This window comes from Gymnoscopelus braueri (assembly GCF_963280865.1).
Source record: "Gymnoscopelus braueri genome assembly, chromosome: 3".
Taxonomy (NCBI): Eukaryota; Metazoa; Chordata; class Actinopteri; order Myctophiformes; family Myctophidae; genus Gymnoscopelus; species Gymnoscopelus braueri.
Window position 1 is genome coordinate 32,077,959 of NC_137612.1, and position 16,268 is coordinate 32,094,226.

The 16,268-nt window shown below is 42.5% G+C and overlaps 1 protein-coding gene across 1 annotated transcript in view; it reads right to left on the minus strand.

Moving 5' to 3' along the window:
* The window catches only part of asic1b (acid-sensing (proton-gated) ion channel 1b), a gene marked incomplete at its 5' end in the record, with an annotated part of 237,810 nt that extends 231,854 nt beyond the window's left edge, over positions 1-5,956 (minus strand). Inside the window, one exon of the mRNA XM_080424274.1 lies at positions 4,619-5,956. Coding sequence (XP_080280400.1) covers positions 4,619-4,989 — 371 coding nt within the window. The remainder of the gene's footprint in view (positions 1-4,618) is intronic.
* Positions 5,957-16,268: the final 10,312 nt, after the last annotated feature.

Genomic DNA, 16,268 nt, shown 5'->3' on the forward strand with positions numbered 1-16,268 from the left:
GTCCAAATACAACATTGCAACAGGGGTAATCTGATCTCTTGTCCCATCAACAGCGCTTCCTCTCCAACAGTCTGATTACATCATGTCATCTCACGTTAACATTATGTAGCATTCACATACAGTAGTCTACTGCTAATGTGAACGTAGGGAATGCTTGCTCCGGTAAAGAAACACCTTGGGATTATAAATTGTGTTGTTGAAAGAATTGCTTCACTGACTTTCATCAGCTGATTAAACATTTTGGCAACAAATACTGCATTAATGCTACCTATACTTCAAAATGACCTTTATTTTGCTAATTACCATATAATTGCATTCCCTGTGGAATTTAACTTGCAATGTTCTGCAATGTTCTGCACTACAGAGTGTGACTTGAAGCTACACACAAGAGAGAGCAATTGATTTCCTTGGTATAAAAATGCGGGACTGGAGTGAGTAGTGGAGTAAATGTAAAGTGTTGTAATTGTGAGTCTAAGCTAGACTGAAGACAGCCATAGCCTAGCTAACGTCATGGTGTCTCAGACAGACTGCCTTCCCTGAAGGAGTGCAGAGACTAACTAATGGTTTCTTTCAATGTAGGGAACACATGCAACTATGACTATATGACATTTGATTTTTCCTCAATGATCTTCAAACACTACCTGTGGCATGTTGCCCAGGTGTGAACAAATCCATGCTCAATGGTTAACATTAACGCAGGAAGCCAGAACAGCTTTTCCATAACATGTTCCCCTGCCCCTCTGACGTGGTTCTAACACAATTTTCTACATCAATATGATGGTCCCACCCCCGGCCAAAGTCACCTCCTGCATCACTTCTCGCAGAGCATGACTGCAGGGAGGCAGGGAACACCTCCCTCGAGGCTCAATTGGACAGAGGGGGTGAGAAATGCAGAGAGAGGGAGGACTGAGTGTTTATCAGTAGGACAACACAGTAGCTTCACAAACAGCGCTAATTACACGGGGATAAAGGCTTGTTCATCACACAGCTTACGAGCCACAAGTTAATTGCCTCTGCTTGTAGTCCCATCCCCCTCCTGTCTGAAGTCCGCCATCATCCCAAAGTCACTCTGGCTTGGAAGCGACTGCTCTCAACCTTTCATTTGATGTTTATTTGACGTTTTCTTAATCGATTTGCTTTTTATCTTGGTATCGCAACATATGCTAATTTCCAACAATGTCTGCCAAGACCAACTCCATATAGCCATATAACAGCGATTCAGGGATTCAAGCCAACACAGACAGTTAGAAGTCAAAAGCTGTGAGGAGTCTAAACCTTTTACTATTTCTGACACTTGTATTAAATATAACAGATATGACAGATACTCTTTCATTTATGGCCAAATCTGTGCTGGGTCACATCCTTTTACGGCAATGCCGCCGCCACCCCCATACCAAACTTTGGGTACATTTCTAGCATAACCAAAAGGATATGAAACATATCCTGCACGTTTTTTTGGACAAACATGTTTTAATATTATAGTCTGATTTATGTTATGCCACACTGCAATTGTAGTGCCCCTAGCGGTTGATTGAAATGAAACTTTCGGGTATGTTTCAGGTACTCATGTAGACAATTCCTGCAAGTTTTGTGATGATCGGACCAAGGGTTGTTTTATTTACTTTGTTCTATTTATTTGCTGAGCCACACCCTTTTGAAGTTCATTGGTCAACAATATCTTCAAAACTAAATAAGATATCAGCAAGCTAAGCTACATGTCTGGCTGCCTGGCTCTAGTTTTGATAAGCGTGGTCCAATAATGAGCTACAGGAGAAGATTTGGTAACAATCGCACCTAGAGTTTAGGAAATGTGTTTCTCAAAACATAAATATAGTCGTTCTTGAGGCTAATTTGTAGATTGGGTATAGACTGATGTGGCACATTTTGTGCACTTTAATGGTGTGCCATTTCAGCCAACACTATCAACATAGGGAATAAAATCCACAGAAAGAGAAAAAAAAGAAAAAGAAAGAAAGATCTGTGCTAGCTTTGAAAGATATAACCCACGTAAGGCTCCAGAACATGCACCCTCCAGAAATCTATCTCCCTCCTCACCGTAGTGTTATCTCCAGTAATCTGAATGCATATATGAAGAGGTCACCGAGCCATGTCATTCAGTATGGAAACTGACTGCACCACAGAAGTGCAGTCAGGCTGTGCCTTAGGCAACAGAGACCTGTGGATCAATAATAAAAAATGTGCACTTGAGTGATGGGTTCAAAATGGCATTTAGATGTGTTTATTATGTAGATGTTTTTTCCATAACGGCAGTGTGTGTGTGTGTGTGTGTGTGTGTGTGTGTGTGTGTGTGTGTGTGTGTGTGTGTGTGTGTGTGTGTGTGTGTGTGTGTGTGTGTGTGTGTGTGTGTGTGTGTGTGTGTGTGAATAGCTGTGAATAATAAGTGGAGGGAAATCATATAAGTGTACGTGGTTAGAATAAAGTAGGACCCACATGAAGAGCCCCCCTCCCCGGCCCCAACATTGAAGACAAAATCATCGAGGACTCATGACGCTATATTGTCAGATTTTCAGCACCATGCTCTACATAGAAATAATGCAAACAATTCCTCCTCCTAGTAGCATTAGTTTTGAGAGATTGTTAAACTCTAATCTTTTTCTCTTATTTTGTATTATCATTATTCATGCACTGTTGGCCAGGTAGCATTTATAGTTTATTGCATAATATTTTAAACCTAATTTAGGTTTACTACTTTGTGTTAGTTGACACCGTTACTAGTGTTCCTAGTGAAAATGAATGACTCGCCTACTATTTTACTGTGAATGTCGAGTTCCTCACTGGTTCTTCTGGAATTAAAACTGGCTGTTCTTTTGAAGCAGTGTCTAGTGTGTCGTCTTTGAACTGAGTAACCACACCACAACCCCCCACAATACACAATTGAGTTATTCAGTTCTTGCATCATGTCAGTCGGGGTCCTCTGAGAGGGCAGGCCCGTTTCAACTGGAAGGAGCTGAACACATAGCTAAGGCTGGCAATTCCCAGATGTATACCCCACACAGTCACACTGTGCAGCAGAGAGAAGGGTGAATAAATCTGCAGTTGACAGCTACAGAAGTCAAGGGTGGGGTGGCCATAGCAGCGAGCAGTCAAATGGTCATAGCAAGGTGAACAATTAACAAGTGTAATAGCTGGGAATCCCATTCTAGGGGGGGGGGGGGGGTCAGGCACAAAGGAGTCTGTGGAAAATGGATTTCTGTTTGATTGGTACAGTGACTGTGTCCAAGAAAATAAACCCTCATGCCTTCCATTTGACGTTTTCTCTTTAACCACTACTTTCACAGACGACCAGTGGTGGAAGAACTACTCGGATGTTTTACTTAAGTTAAAGTAGTCACAATGTAAAAATACTTTGTTACAAGTAAATGGCCTACATTGAAAATGTTACTTAAGTAAAAGTGGGCCTATAAAGATATTTGCATCAAAATTCTTACAGTACTCGTTGTGCAGAATGGGCCATTTCACAATTTATCTCTAAATCTGTCAAAAAAGATTTTTGAAATAGCAAATCTCCAAGCACACAAAGCATCAAAATGTGATTTTCAAATAGCTGAAGTATAAAATAAGGCTTAAGTGGTTAATGTAATAAATGTATGTTTTGTAAATAATAACCAAATCGTGCAAAGTATAGAAACTAAAGCTGTCAAAATAATTGTAGTGGAGTAAAAGGTACAATATTTGCCTCTGAAATGTACAGGAGTAGAAGTATAAAGTATCGAAAAATTCAAATCAGGTAAAGTAAAAGTACCTCAAAACTTTACGCCTACTTAAAAGTACAGTACTTGAAGTACTTAGTTACTTTCAACCACAGAGAACCTTCCTTTCAACCCCCAATTATCTCTGGTCAAAGTCAGTGCAGGTTCATACATTCATAGAGTGCCTTAAGAGGTGTTGCATGTATAGCAGCATGGTAGTACTGCCGCCAGAAGTTGAACAGCGAAAGCCAGCCAAAGTTTAAACACTGCCACATGATTTCATGATGAGGCATGATCGCTTTTAGCTCAGCATCATCAACATACATCAAACCAGCCTTATAATGACCCTTTCAGTTATTCAAATATATCTGATTATTTCTTAGGCTTAGAGGTGCAGTCAGCGTTCACATAACCTGTACTGCCTAGTCAACTTTTTTATTAAGAATCTAGGGTGATGCGCTTGATATTGCTCAACATTACATTATGATGAGAATAGCCTTTTTTTTATTAACTATGTACAATAAACCTGATGGATTCAGGTAACACATTGGAGAACCTATTGCAAACTTTTGAGTGGCAGCCTGTCTGTGACAGTAGCAAAAAGTAAAGAGACAGGCCTAAAGGCACAAGCAACAGAGATGCTCTCACGCACACGCACGAAAACACACGCGCGCTCGCTCTCGCGCTCTCTCTCTCTCTCTCTCTCTCTCTCTCTCTCTCTCTCTCTCTCTCTCTCTCTCTCTCTCTCTCTCTCTCTCTCTCTCTCTCTCTCTCTCTCTCTCTCTCTCTCTCTCTCTCTCTCTCTCTCTCTCTCTCTCTCTCTCTCTCTCACACACGCACACGCGCACACGCGCGCGCACACACACACACACACACACACACACTCTCACTCACACACACACACGCACCTGCCGTTGAGCAAGGCGAGGAGCTCCCCGGCGTGGTACAGGTCGTTGCGCGTCACCCTGCTGAAGCGGAACGAGTTGAGGTTGCAGAAGGTGACGGCCGGGAACACCATCAGGCTGGCCGCCACCTCGTCCAGCTTGGTGACGTGGGGGTACTGGAAGTACAGCTGCACGCGGTCCACGCACACCAGCACCAGGACCCCCAGGGAGCCCAGGAAGAACAAGATCCACAGGGTGCGCTTGATGCACATGCGCTCGTAGGTGAACATGTGCGAGATGCCGTGCAGCGTGGACCTGCTGGCGAACACCTCGATGGGAGCCGGCCGTTTGTAGTCCATGTTGTCCAGGTCTTCTGACTCCGCTTTGGTGTCCATGGTGGAGGCTTGGGGTTGAGACGGGAAAAACGGGGAGAATAAATCTCAAGACTTTTCTGCACAAGGTTTGGCTCCACCGATCAACTGGAAGGAGGTGACTAACTGCAAGTTCACGCCCCTCTACGCATGTGTTTGTATGTTTTTCATTCAGTGAGATGTTAAATGGGGGCGAGCGTGTTTTGGGACGAGCCTTTCAGGGTTACCCGGCGAAATGACCAAAGATCCATCAAACACCTGCAGCGAAGTCAGAGCATCTTTACAGGAGATTTCAACCTTTTTGTTTCGTGCCTGAGATCAAAACAGATCAAGCGACAGAGAAACCCACACGTTCTTCTTCTGCCTTCGTTCACAGTCCCATCATAATCAATAAACTGATGTCCAGCGGCGCATGGATGGATAGAATCCAACCCTGTCCTCTCTCCTTACGCACTGCACTGCTGGAACGATTTAAGTGGATATTTCGTCTCCGAACTTGAAATTAACCATAATCGATGGAACAGAAATAATTCGGAATGTGGGGGGAAGTGGCAATAAAAAAATAAAATAAAATATCCAGAACAAAAAAAAAATCACAGCAGCAAAACGTCGTGTGTAGAGTAGAGTAGACAGCTACATTAATTTAGCCCTTTCTTTTTAGCGTCCCAGCACCATGTGTAACTAAAACACTCTCAGTTGTTTTCATACGCCGTTTTAAACAATCTGCGATGCAGCCGGTTGCTTATAACCCCGAGTAAACAGCCGCATCATGGCAGAGCAAGAGCAGCTTTCTGTCAAATCCCGGCGGTGCGCGACTGCATGCTTCTTGTATCCCTGTCGAACGGACGCCACAACAATGCAGTCATAATAACTCCGTGTTATTTCCCTCCTCCTGCGGGCTTATCCTTTTAAAGAACGTCTCTCGGAGGAAGCGATGCAAGACCAAGAGAAACAAAAAACATAATCCCCCAAATGAGCAGCTTCTCTCGGGGAATTCTCGGGAAAACCCTCGGGAAAGTAGACAGCCGTGGCTTACCCCGGATCAATTAAATTCGCCCAGGCTATCAGGAGAGAGCAAGGATTGGATGATGGCACGTGTTTTACATTGGGTGACTGACGACTAGGTCTGTTGCAGCTCCTCCAAGTCACAGTTCTTGATGTAACTCGGTTATGATGAGCACAGGGTTCAGTATCCTCATGTAGAACACTGTGTGTGGGGGTTATAGGAGCACAAACAGGGGAAATATGAGGGTTTGAGAGGTCAGAGAGAGAGAGGTAGAACTGCTGACGTGGGCTGTAAGGTAGGCGCCTGCAGCTCTTCTTGCCATCACACTACACACATCCAAGGGGCAGACCACCACTGTACACCCATATAAATTACACACACACACACACACACACACACACACACACACACACACACACACACACACACACACACACACACACACACACACACACACACACACACACACACACACACTCACAGCCACAGGGGGTTGGCTCTCACACTCTCACTCACTCACTCTCACACACACACACACACACACACACACACACACACACACACACACACACACACACACACACACACACACACACACACACACACACAGATCATCACCATGCATTTGTGCAGGCAAGTACACACACACACACACACACACACACACACACAGGAGCAAATCTATTTCCTCCCAGACCAATCCTCTGTAGTTTGGTGTTGACTGGAATGGAAAAATATGTCAGCGAGAATAAGGGAGCCGAGCAGAGACAGGCAGCAAAGATGTGCTGTGAGACTGTTAATGCCAAATCTGTCATAGAAACCCTATCTCCACGAGGCGAGAGGAGCTCACCCGTGAAATTGCTCATAATGCATCCATAATCGCCATTTGCCACAGTATTGACTGCAACAATGTGGCAGTCATCTATAAAGGCGACGTCTTTATTGATCAGCAGCATATTGGGAAGCTGAGACTTGCTCATATTCTCCAGTGGGGTGATGTGAATTCTAGGCAGCCACACCATGTGACAGCACAACGCAGAACGAGATATAAGATATGAAATTACTCTGTCTTACTTTAGTAGCAAGTGCTGGGAATTACAGCATCCAGATATCTCTTTTTGTCATTGCTACCTGGTAGTGTATGACAATAGATTAGCCTACAAAGAGGCTAGTCATATCCTTTTACGTTATTCTGAAGAATATGATACTATAATGCTCTCTCTTTAAGTGGTACCTGGATGGGCATGTCTGACAAAGCCATTCTTCTGTTGTGGCAGTGGTCACGGAGCCTTCACGGTGCCTGCCCTTACACTATCGTTCAGCCAACCTGCTCAGATTTCCCTGGGAATAATTCTCTTTCAATGGTATCTGGATGGATCTCTGACAAAATCATTGTTCTGTGCAGCCTACTCTGTTAAGCCAGCTTGCTCAGATCTCCCTGTGAATCGGGCCTGGGAATGCAGCTCTTCCCACTGGTGTTGGTCAACCCATGAAAATGGGTCTCTTTCCCAGCAGAAAAGTTGGAATCAAACAGTAGATCCAGACTCCAGAGACCATCTGATGATGAAGAAGGATTGTACTGTTGTGCCTACAAGATTATCCAGGAACGCAGCCGTTCCTGGATAATCTTCCTTCTATTACAAGCAGTATGACTTTTCTTCTGTTCCAAGGAAGCACACAATTGTCAGGTATTTTGGAAAACATTATGTTTACCTCTCAAATGTTACAGCAGCACTAAATAGGTTAATTTAAACTTCCTTGGAACCTTGGAAAATAAGTGATGTTTTCTTTTTTCAGTATCAAGAGTCTTGATACCTTATGTATCAATTGTACATTCTAGATAGCTTGTAAAAGACAAACTACATCATACATCATCATCATCATTCCATATGGATATTATCAGTTGGTTTAATGAATAATCTAATACTATATGGCAATTTCCTTTGTCAGTATTGATCGGGGGTATTCTCTTTATTGAATCTCTAAATGTTTGATGATAATTTAGAGACCATATAGGATAAATTGTGATGTTAAAATATTCCCCATAATGCTTGATAAGGTCAGGGTCTCCTTTAATGTTTTTTGGGGATGACATTATTACTGCGAGATGGCCTGCATGGGAGCTCCTCTCTGCTCTCCTCTCAGCTCGCTGCCAGGGCATGCATGCATAATGGCCTTTCCGTTGGCCAGAGCTATGCGGTGTGCCAGCCCACAAACTGGTAGGGAAGATGAATACGTACACTGCACTCACACTGACAAATCTGCTTAGTTATTGGACACCAAGCTGTGCATAGAGGGAGCCAGAGGCTCTTGACCCACAGGACTCAAGACCCTATCCACCTATTACCTCCCCAGGAATAATCACAGGACAAATTTCCACCAACCCATCGCCAATCCTCTCCCAATCCAACTTGCTTCTGAGCAACTGTTGTCTTGGCGCCACACCAGAGGGATGATGTCATTAAAGAGACAGACAAGGTCTCGCGTAGACAGATGGCCATTAGTTCTAATAATGGGTAACTAACTGCAGGTTCTACCCAGGATGAATACATGGTAGGTTGGCAGTTGTTTGATCATTAGCAGTTAAGAACACAGGCAGGGGAATCCATTCACTGAACACATCCAAACAGAGGTGCATAGATAGAGGTGCAGTAAAGCAGCAGCTCATCGTGTCTTCTCTCTCATGTGATGTGCAAGTAATTTATATGGAAAATGTAACTTCATTGGCCGTATTACATTTATCTCACCTTCACACCCACACTTACAGTGGGTGTTACGTAAATGGTCAGCAGCAAGCGTACTGCTTATTTCTATTTTTCACTCGCATAATTGCCAGGAATGGGCCCTTGAGGCCGGGTCGTAACGGGAGCCTGGCTGGACCTTTATTTCACATACTTTAATGACGGTCATCCGTCTATAAATAACTATATGTGCGATACAACCCCATTATAGACAGAGCACATTTATGTTTTTCTGTCTGTTTGAGACTTTTTTCCATGATGTATTTTGCGGGTAAGCATTGGCAATTTGGCCACATAAACCTGAAGTCAAGATCGCTCATTTGCTGTGAACACAGCAAGCCCTGCCTATAATCAAAACCAAGAAGGAAGGGTTACTCTAGTGACTTCACTGGTGCAACCCCCTGCTCCTTCCCCCCCTGCTCCTTCCCTTCACTGTCTGTTAACTCATAGAATGGATTAAGAGCTGTCTGCCCCGCCAAGGGTCTAACTTTTGTAACCGTTCCCTCAGACTACTTAAGAGTCACCACTGGACCAGCACGGATGAAGGTGGCTAAATACAATTTCCAGTGATAATTTCATCCTTTTATTGCTTTTTCGAGCCATCTTGGGGTAGTTGATTGCATCTGAGAATAGGTTAACTGCATCTGCACCTCAAGTTTAATACAGCACAAATATTCTTCTTCTGAATCATTGTTTATCTACCCCTGGTACAGAAGGTTTAAATCATCCACAAACAAAATAAGCTTAAAACCTCAGGGTCCATCCAAGGTGTGTGGCTGGGTATTTTGGAATACAAGTCTTTCATATTTACATTAGTCTCCTGTAGATACTTTAGCAATTGAGTTACTGGGAAATGACATTAGAAAGTATTTTGCCCGCAAGGCATTCTGTGTTGCCACCTACATTTACATTTGATATTATATGTATTATGCTGATTCTCTGTGCCTATTTTGATTTCAAGTAATTGACAAGTAAGACTGCTTTATTCATTTTTACAAATAGCCTAGATTTAGAGCTGACCGACAACTTTCAAGCACAAATACATGCTTTTGAATCATTGATTCTTGCCTACAGCTATACTGTAACTCCATGGAATGTACTGTATGGGAACGTTACCTCAATTTCTTACAGACTTCCATTGACACAAGGAGTCGAAAATGAAAATAAAAAATTGGCCTTGATGACGTAGGGCTCTGGAGGTTATGGGTTTGAATCCACCGTGGTGCATTCGGCTTTGTTGGGTGTCTATATGAACACAGTAAGGCCTGTGTTCAAGGGAGGGAAGCCGGGCGGGGAGGGTGATATTTGTCTCTGCATGTACTGTAGTCCTACATGCTGGGGCGACACCTGTCAGCAGGGAGTGTTGGGCGGGAGGAGTAGAACGAAGGCTTTACGTCCTCCCGGTTGGGGCTCCTCCCTGGCAGGTGAGTCAGATACAACAGCGGTGACAACACACAGATGTGTGGGGAGGAATCAATTGGCATAATGATTACATTGGGGAGAAAAGGGAGAGAAAAAAGAAAAGAAGAAAATTGGCCTTGAGGAGGAATTAATCCTAATGACTTCTTTTCAATAACACATCAAATATTCACATATGGTGCTCTGTCTCTTTCTTCCCTTCTCTCTTGCTAATGTATGGTTTCACACTGTACTTGCAACAAAGAAGGTAAATGTAAATTGTATTGTACCACCACTGTATTAATGAGATATGGATTTAACAAAATAGGCGTGCAGTTTATAATGTGACATGAAAGCAATCAGTTTTCAGTGACGAGATAATTGAAAATTAACTCTGCCGATTACATTTGAATGGTTGACAGTGTTTTGCTCACTGAAGCAATTACTATGAGTGAATTTACATTGATTTTGAACAGACAGAACTACGTCTAGATTTTGAATAAACTTCAAAGTCCATGACAGCAATTGTCGCTGTTGTATGTAGAATAACTCTGTCAATAAAATAACAGTTTAGCAACTCCCACTGTGGTTCAAAGTCAATTCTGAGTGTAACCTAGAAAAAAAAAGTTCAATTTACATGTTCAGAGCTGTTGCTTTTTATGATTCATCAAGCAGTAGGCAGACAGTGCACAGCCCTGCAATGCCTTACACCCATACATTTAGTTTTTGTTGACAGCAACTTAGCAAATGATTTGCCAGAACAGAATCCTAGAATGATGGTGCATTTCAAATCATCATTTATCTTATTTGTTACAACAGGAAAGTCCTCCAAGGGTATCAGTGAAGGGATAAACCAAGTAGCCTAGAAGAAGACCAAACTAATCCTACGTTAGTAAAAGTATCTGTGCTGCCAGAGATGGGGGACTATTTAACCACTTAAACCCTATATACTTTGTTGACCGTTATACAGGGGTCTATGCTGGTCTCCTCCTTTTTTCCTCCTACACCAAATCTCTTCACTGAAAATAGACGATCTGCTATTTTTCAGTTTACCTATTATGACATGCCCAGAATAGGGACACTATAGGGTTCAAGTGGTTACATTTTATGTGTTAGTTTACAGTTTTTTTTATTTACTGAATTAGCCGTGAAATGACACAGACAGCCGAGCGCATCAGTGGATGTGAGCTTCCCACTATCCAGGACTTATAGAGACAATAGACATTGTGTCAGCAAAGCTTGCAAGATCATCATCCTGACCAAGCAGCAAAATATGACAAGTAGGGAACGATGACAGAATGCAGACCATGTACTGTACTGTAAACTCAACATTGAAAACAAGGCAATGCTGGCTTTAAAACCACTGAAAACAAGGCAAGCACGCCTTGACACCTTGGCACGACAGAAGTGCTGTTGAGCCCTGTGAGGCGCACCCAAGTGGTGTGATGACTGCTCCGTTGCCGTCTTGAGTGGCATACTGATTGCGTATAAATCAATTATGATCATTGTGTAGTCATCAAAATGGTACACGAAAGGGCATCCTCAGCGTCAGCATCAGACATTTTTGTCTGTAATCATACAGTACATTTTCTGAAATTGCCATGCTGACTTTCCCAGGCAGGGCTGACAAAGATGATTTTTTTAAATGTGTCCCAAATTTGTGAACTCTGCATGTAATAATGAACAATTACCAATTACTTTCAATCCCTAATTCCCTGTTGCACAGGCCAGGCTGAATAGTCTTTCAGCAGACTAAAACCCGAACATACTATATGCTCTACTATGTGCGAGGAGCATTTCTTACAGCTTGTTCTCCGGTTTATCAAGAGAGAAGTAACCCAAAATATTATTTTGGAATACTGATGAATTTGCAAAGATGAAATGGAGAAAAATTAATTAGTAAGCTTGGTGCACTGTGGATTTGTAAAATGTTTTACCATGCCGATGTTGTTGTTATAAATGTGAATTAAGAAGTTTATCTCAGTTTATCTTAGACACCTGAAGAAGTTTGGTATAGTTCCCAAGGTCCTGGGCCTTAGATGTACCAATGAGAGCATCACACACTGGTATGTGAATTGTACTGACCTCAACTGCAAAGCAATGGAGAGGGTTGTGCAGACAGCCGAGCACATCAGCATGTGTATAATAAACACTGTACATTTATACAATTTCCAACATACTAGACAAACAAAATAGGAAGAAAAACATATGTAGCCTACGTATGTATATATATATGTATATATGTATATATGTATGTGTGTATATATATATATATATATATATATATATATATATATATGTATGTGTGTATATATATATATATATATATATATATATACATACACACACACACAAATATGTATATATATTCTTTTAAACAGAGGAAAGGGAAACACCTATATTGGTGAGGTGCTTTCTATGAACTACAGTAGAACAACAGAAAATCCTGCACGCTCATAACTCTGAAGGAAGTGCTTTATTTATAGCCTGGTATTTCACTACCACCTCCCTCCCAATCCTAGTTTGTCATACTACAAAACAAGCCTTTTTTTGTGTGCAGTTATCGTTGTATTGTATTTTTTTTTACCTCCTTTTCAGTATCATTCATCCAAACCTTTAAAAGTTTAAAGACGTATACATCAAATATTTAAAAGATTTGTTTTACCATGTAGGCTGTAGAACACTATTGAACTCATGCATGCATGCACTTGTTCAAATTCAAGGTGTTTATTGTCACATGCACATAAAATTCAGCTGGTAGTAATTTTTGCGCGCAATGACATTGATGTAATCAAAGCTTTCTTCAATGTGGAAAATAAATCAGTTTAAAAAAAAATACAAATAAGTCCAAATTAATATGTCAAGTGATCGTGTTCAGTCAAGTCCCAGTAACATCCAAGTTCACCTTCTGCCCTTTATCTATAGTTTATAATTTAAACTCCAGTCATGCTTGACAAATACTGCATGGAACAGGCCGCGGTATAGCTTCACCGCAGGATTCTCTCAATCCCTGTGCTCCAAACTGTCAGTACGTGGTAAGATCACGGGGTGAAGATTGACAGAATGCACAATGAATTTATAAAACAAAGGTTTGTTTAACTACTTAAACCCTGTATACCTCGTTGACCGGGGTCCCCCACGGATTTGTATTGCCCCATCCCCTTTTCCCTTTACACAAAATAGGGCCCCAAATCTCTTTGCCAAAAATAGCCAATCTACAAGCTCATAACACACCACATTGTGTTGCGTTGTAAGCATGTAGATCTGCTCCTTTCTCACAGAATGTTCGCCTATTATTACATGTGGTTAATATCAAATAACTGTGGACTGCTGAAAGACTGCGCACATGCGTGTTTGTGTGTGTGTGTGTTGTGTGTGTGTGTGTGTGTGTGTGTGTGTGTGTGTGTGTGTGTGTGTGTGTGTGTGTGTGTGTGTGTGTGTGTGTGTGTGTGTGTGTGTGTGTGTGCGTGTGCGTGCGTGCGTGCGTGTGAATCCTTGTTAGCGGTCTCCCATGATTCAACACGTTATTCTGTAAATTAGCCAGTTAGCGTTATCCACTTCTTCACTTAAATTGTGCTAATTGACATGCAGTTATTTTTCTTCCTTCTCCTCAGGGAATAATTAGGATGACAGCAGACTACCGGTATAAATGTGCTGCACATGCTTTTAAAGAAGAACTACACTAACTGCCTCACTGTTCATTTTATTCACAAATGTATAGTTTTTTTTTTTATCACTTTCAGGACAAATCATCTGGGATTAATCAGGTATTATTTATTATATTTGTGCTAGTTTTTTTGTGGTAGATTTTTTTTTACCCAGGAATCCTTTCATTAATGAATGTTTTGCACATAGTGTGAATGTTCCAAGGCATTCTAACAGTCCTTAAAGAGAGTCTGCCTCCTCCTCCAGTCAACCACTGACATATTTGTGTGACAACAAGTGAAGAAATACAACATCCTTAATCATCTCTCCCTCTCCTATCTGTCAGTGGAGCACAGAGAAGCTCCAGTTCCACTCCAGTGGCCTCTGACTATCACTGCTGCATCTGAGGGCCAGGGCCCATGTCACGCCCAGCCTCTCACCCACAGCTGAGACCTAGGGGTGTGGGGGTGCAGTAGGCACAGTAGAAGGCCGCTCCGTAAGACAGTGATGGATGAACGGCACTATGGGGGATCAATCAGAACCCCTTGAGCCACGGCAGATCATCTGTCTCAGGCCTGCGGTATGAGGCACGTTTACTCTCAGTGCTGCGTCGCCAACCCACTCCCACTCCCTCTTCTCCATAACCCATATCGCCCGCTGCGGCGCTGCTTGTTATGGCACTTGCATGCTGGATAAAGAGAAATGAGGACGGGGAGCGAGAGAGGAAAAGAATAATGCCTAATTCACGCTCCGTCGTACGACAGTGTCAAGCGATGAAAATAACAGATTTACAAGCTCGAACACTTTGCATCCCTGATGCGTTGTGAGCTTGTACAGAATCAGAGCAGGGTGAAAGAGATGGAGAACGGAGGGTGGGGGGGGCGTCGGGGACTATTGATTGTTTCTTCTGTGGTATAATTGCAATTAAAGTTTGCAAAGACAGAGCGCAGTGGATCGGTTTCACCGCTGGATGACATCCAGCAGGATGCATGGGAGCACTGATGCGATGTTACACATCTCTGCGTCAAGCAGGAAGACCACTAATAATACGCTGGGGAGTTATAGCAGACGGCGCGTGCATTAGTGCCAATGGCGTGCAATAAGTTAGTGCCCCACGTGCATCAGTGTCCCAAGTGCTCACACGTTAAATGCATTTGTGGAGTATTTTACAGCAAAGCATAAGCAAAGAAAAAAGGGACCAGTGGCTGTCAGACAGCTCCCACTGGAGGGTTCTTATCAAGTGTACAGTCAGGCTCAGATCAAGAAAGATGTTTGATATAATAATGAGCAAATTGACTAATTTATTTTATGTTTATCTTGTTGCACTGCAGCTGTGTACTTAAAATCATCCCCTAGGGCCCGGACCGCTGGCTAGGCGGTCTGGGCACTTAGGCTCAAATGTATCCTGACAGTGCATCGCGGGTTCGAGTCCCGTCTCTCTCTCCCTGTTTCCAGTCCATCTCCACTGTGAACTATCAAATAAAGGCGAAAACCCCCAAAAATATCTCAAAATTAAAAGATCATCCCCCAGATTGTGTAAGGAACTTCAGTTTCTGGTAAAGGACATGGTCTGCATTCTGTCATGATACCCTACTTGTCATATTTTTCTGCTTGGTCGGGTTGATGATTTATTTTCTGTTTTCCTTTTTTCAAATACAGGCCATCAGAGACAATACATAATACTGTAAGCTCTCTGATCAAGTGTGAAGGAAGAAGAGAACAGGGGAAAAAAATAAGTAGGAGAAAGAAAAAGGTTGAAAAGTGTTTCCTTCACTGGCTTCCAGTTGCTGCCCATACAGAACAAAACATTGGTGATGGCCTATAGGGAATCAAGAGCATGGTACTCCATTATCTTCAGGACATGATCCAACCCCACAAGCCTTCCCACTGACTTAGATCAACATACACAGGAGACAGGACCTTCCCTAAAACACAGTGGCCAATGCTCCACACGTATTAGACTCTTCTCCCTCCTGTCTCCTAAGCTACGAAATAAACTAGTGTACCTCTTGCAGTCAGAACTACAAACTCACTCCCCATTTGACCTTTTTTTCCAGACTCAACCTCAGCCCCTAGCACTTCTCTCTGCTTTTATTCCTTCTTGTCTCCTTTAGCATTTCTTTAAGACAATTATCATGTGAGGGAGGGGTGACGTGTTTCCACTTCGATAAAATGAGATAAAATGAACAAGGCAGTGAAGGCTATGGAAAGGCGCTTCATAGACCTCCCATAAGTTACAATTGAAATTCCAAACAGAGCCGTAAGGGGCCAGGGTTCAGTTTCTCACCAAAAACATCTCCAAGAGCATCTTAACTGTACTGACAGACCGTAAGACGCTGCCAAATGAGCCTATTCTTTTGAGATAGAGTTTGCTGTTATTTAATGGTCTAGAAATATACTGGCCTCTCTTCTGGCCCAATATTGATGAAAGAGGGGACAAAAGGCTATTGTTGCAAACCCAAACAGCAACAGCTGGGTCAAATTTTACATTCTGGGAATTAAACTAACATTCA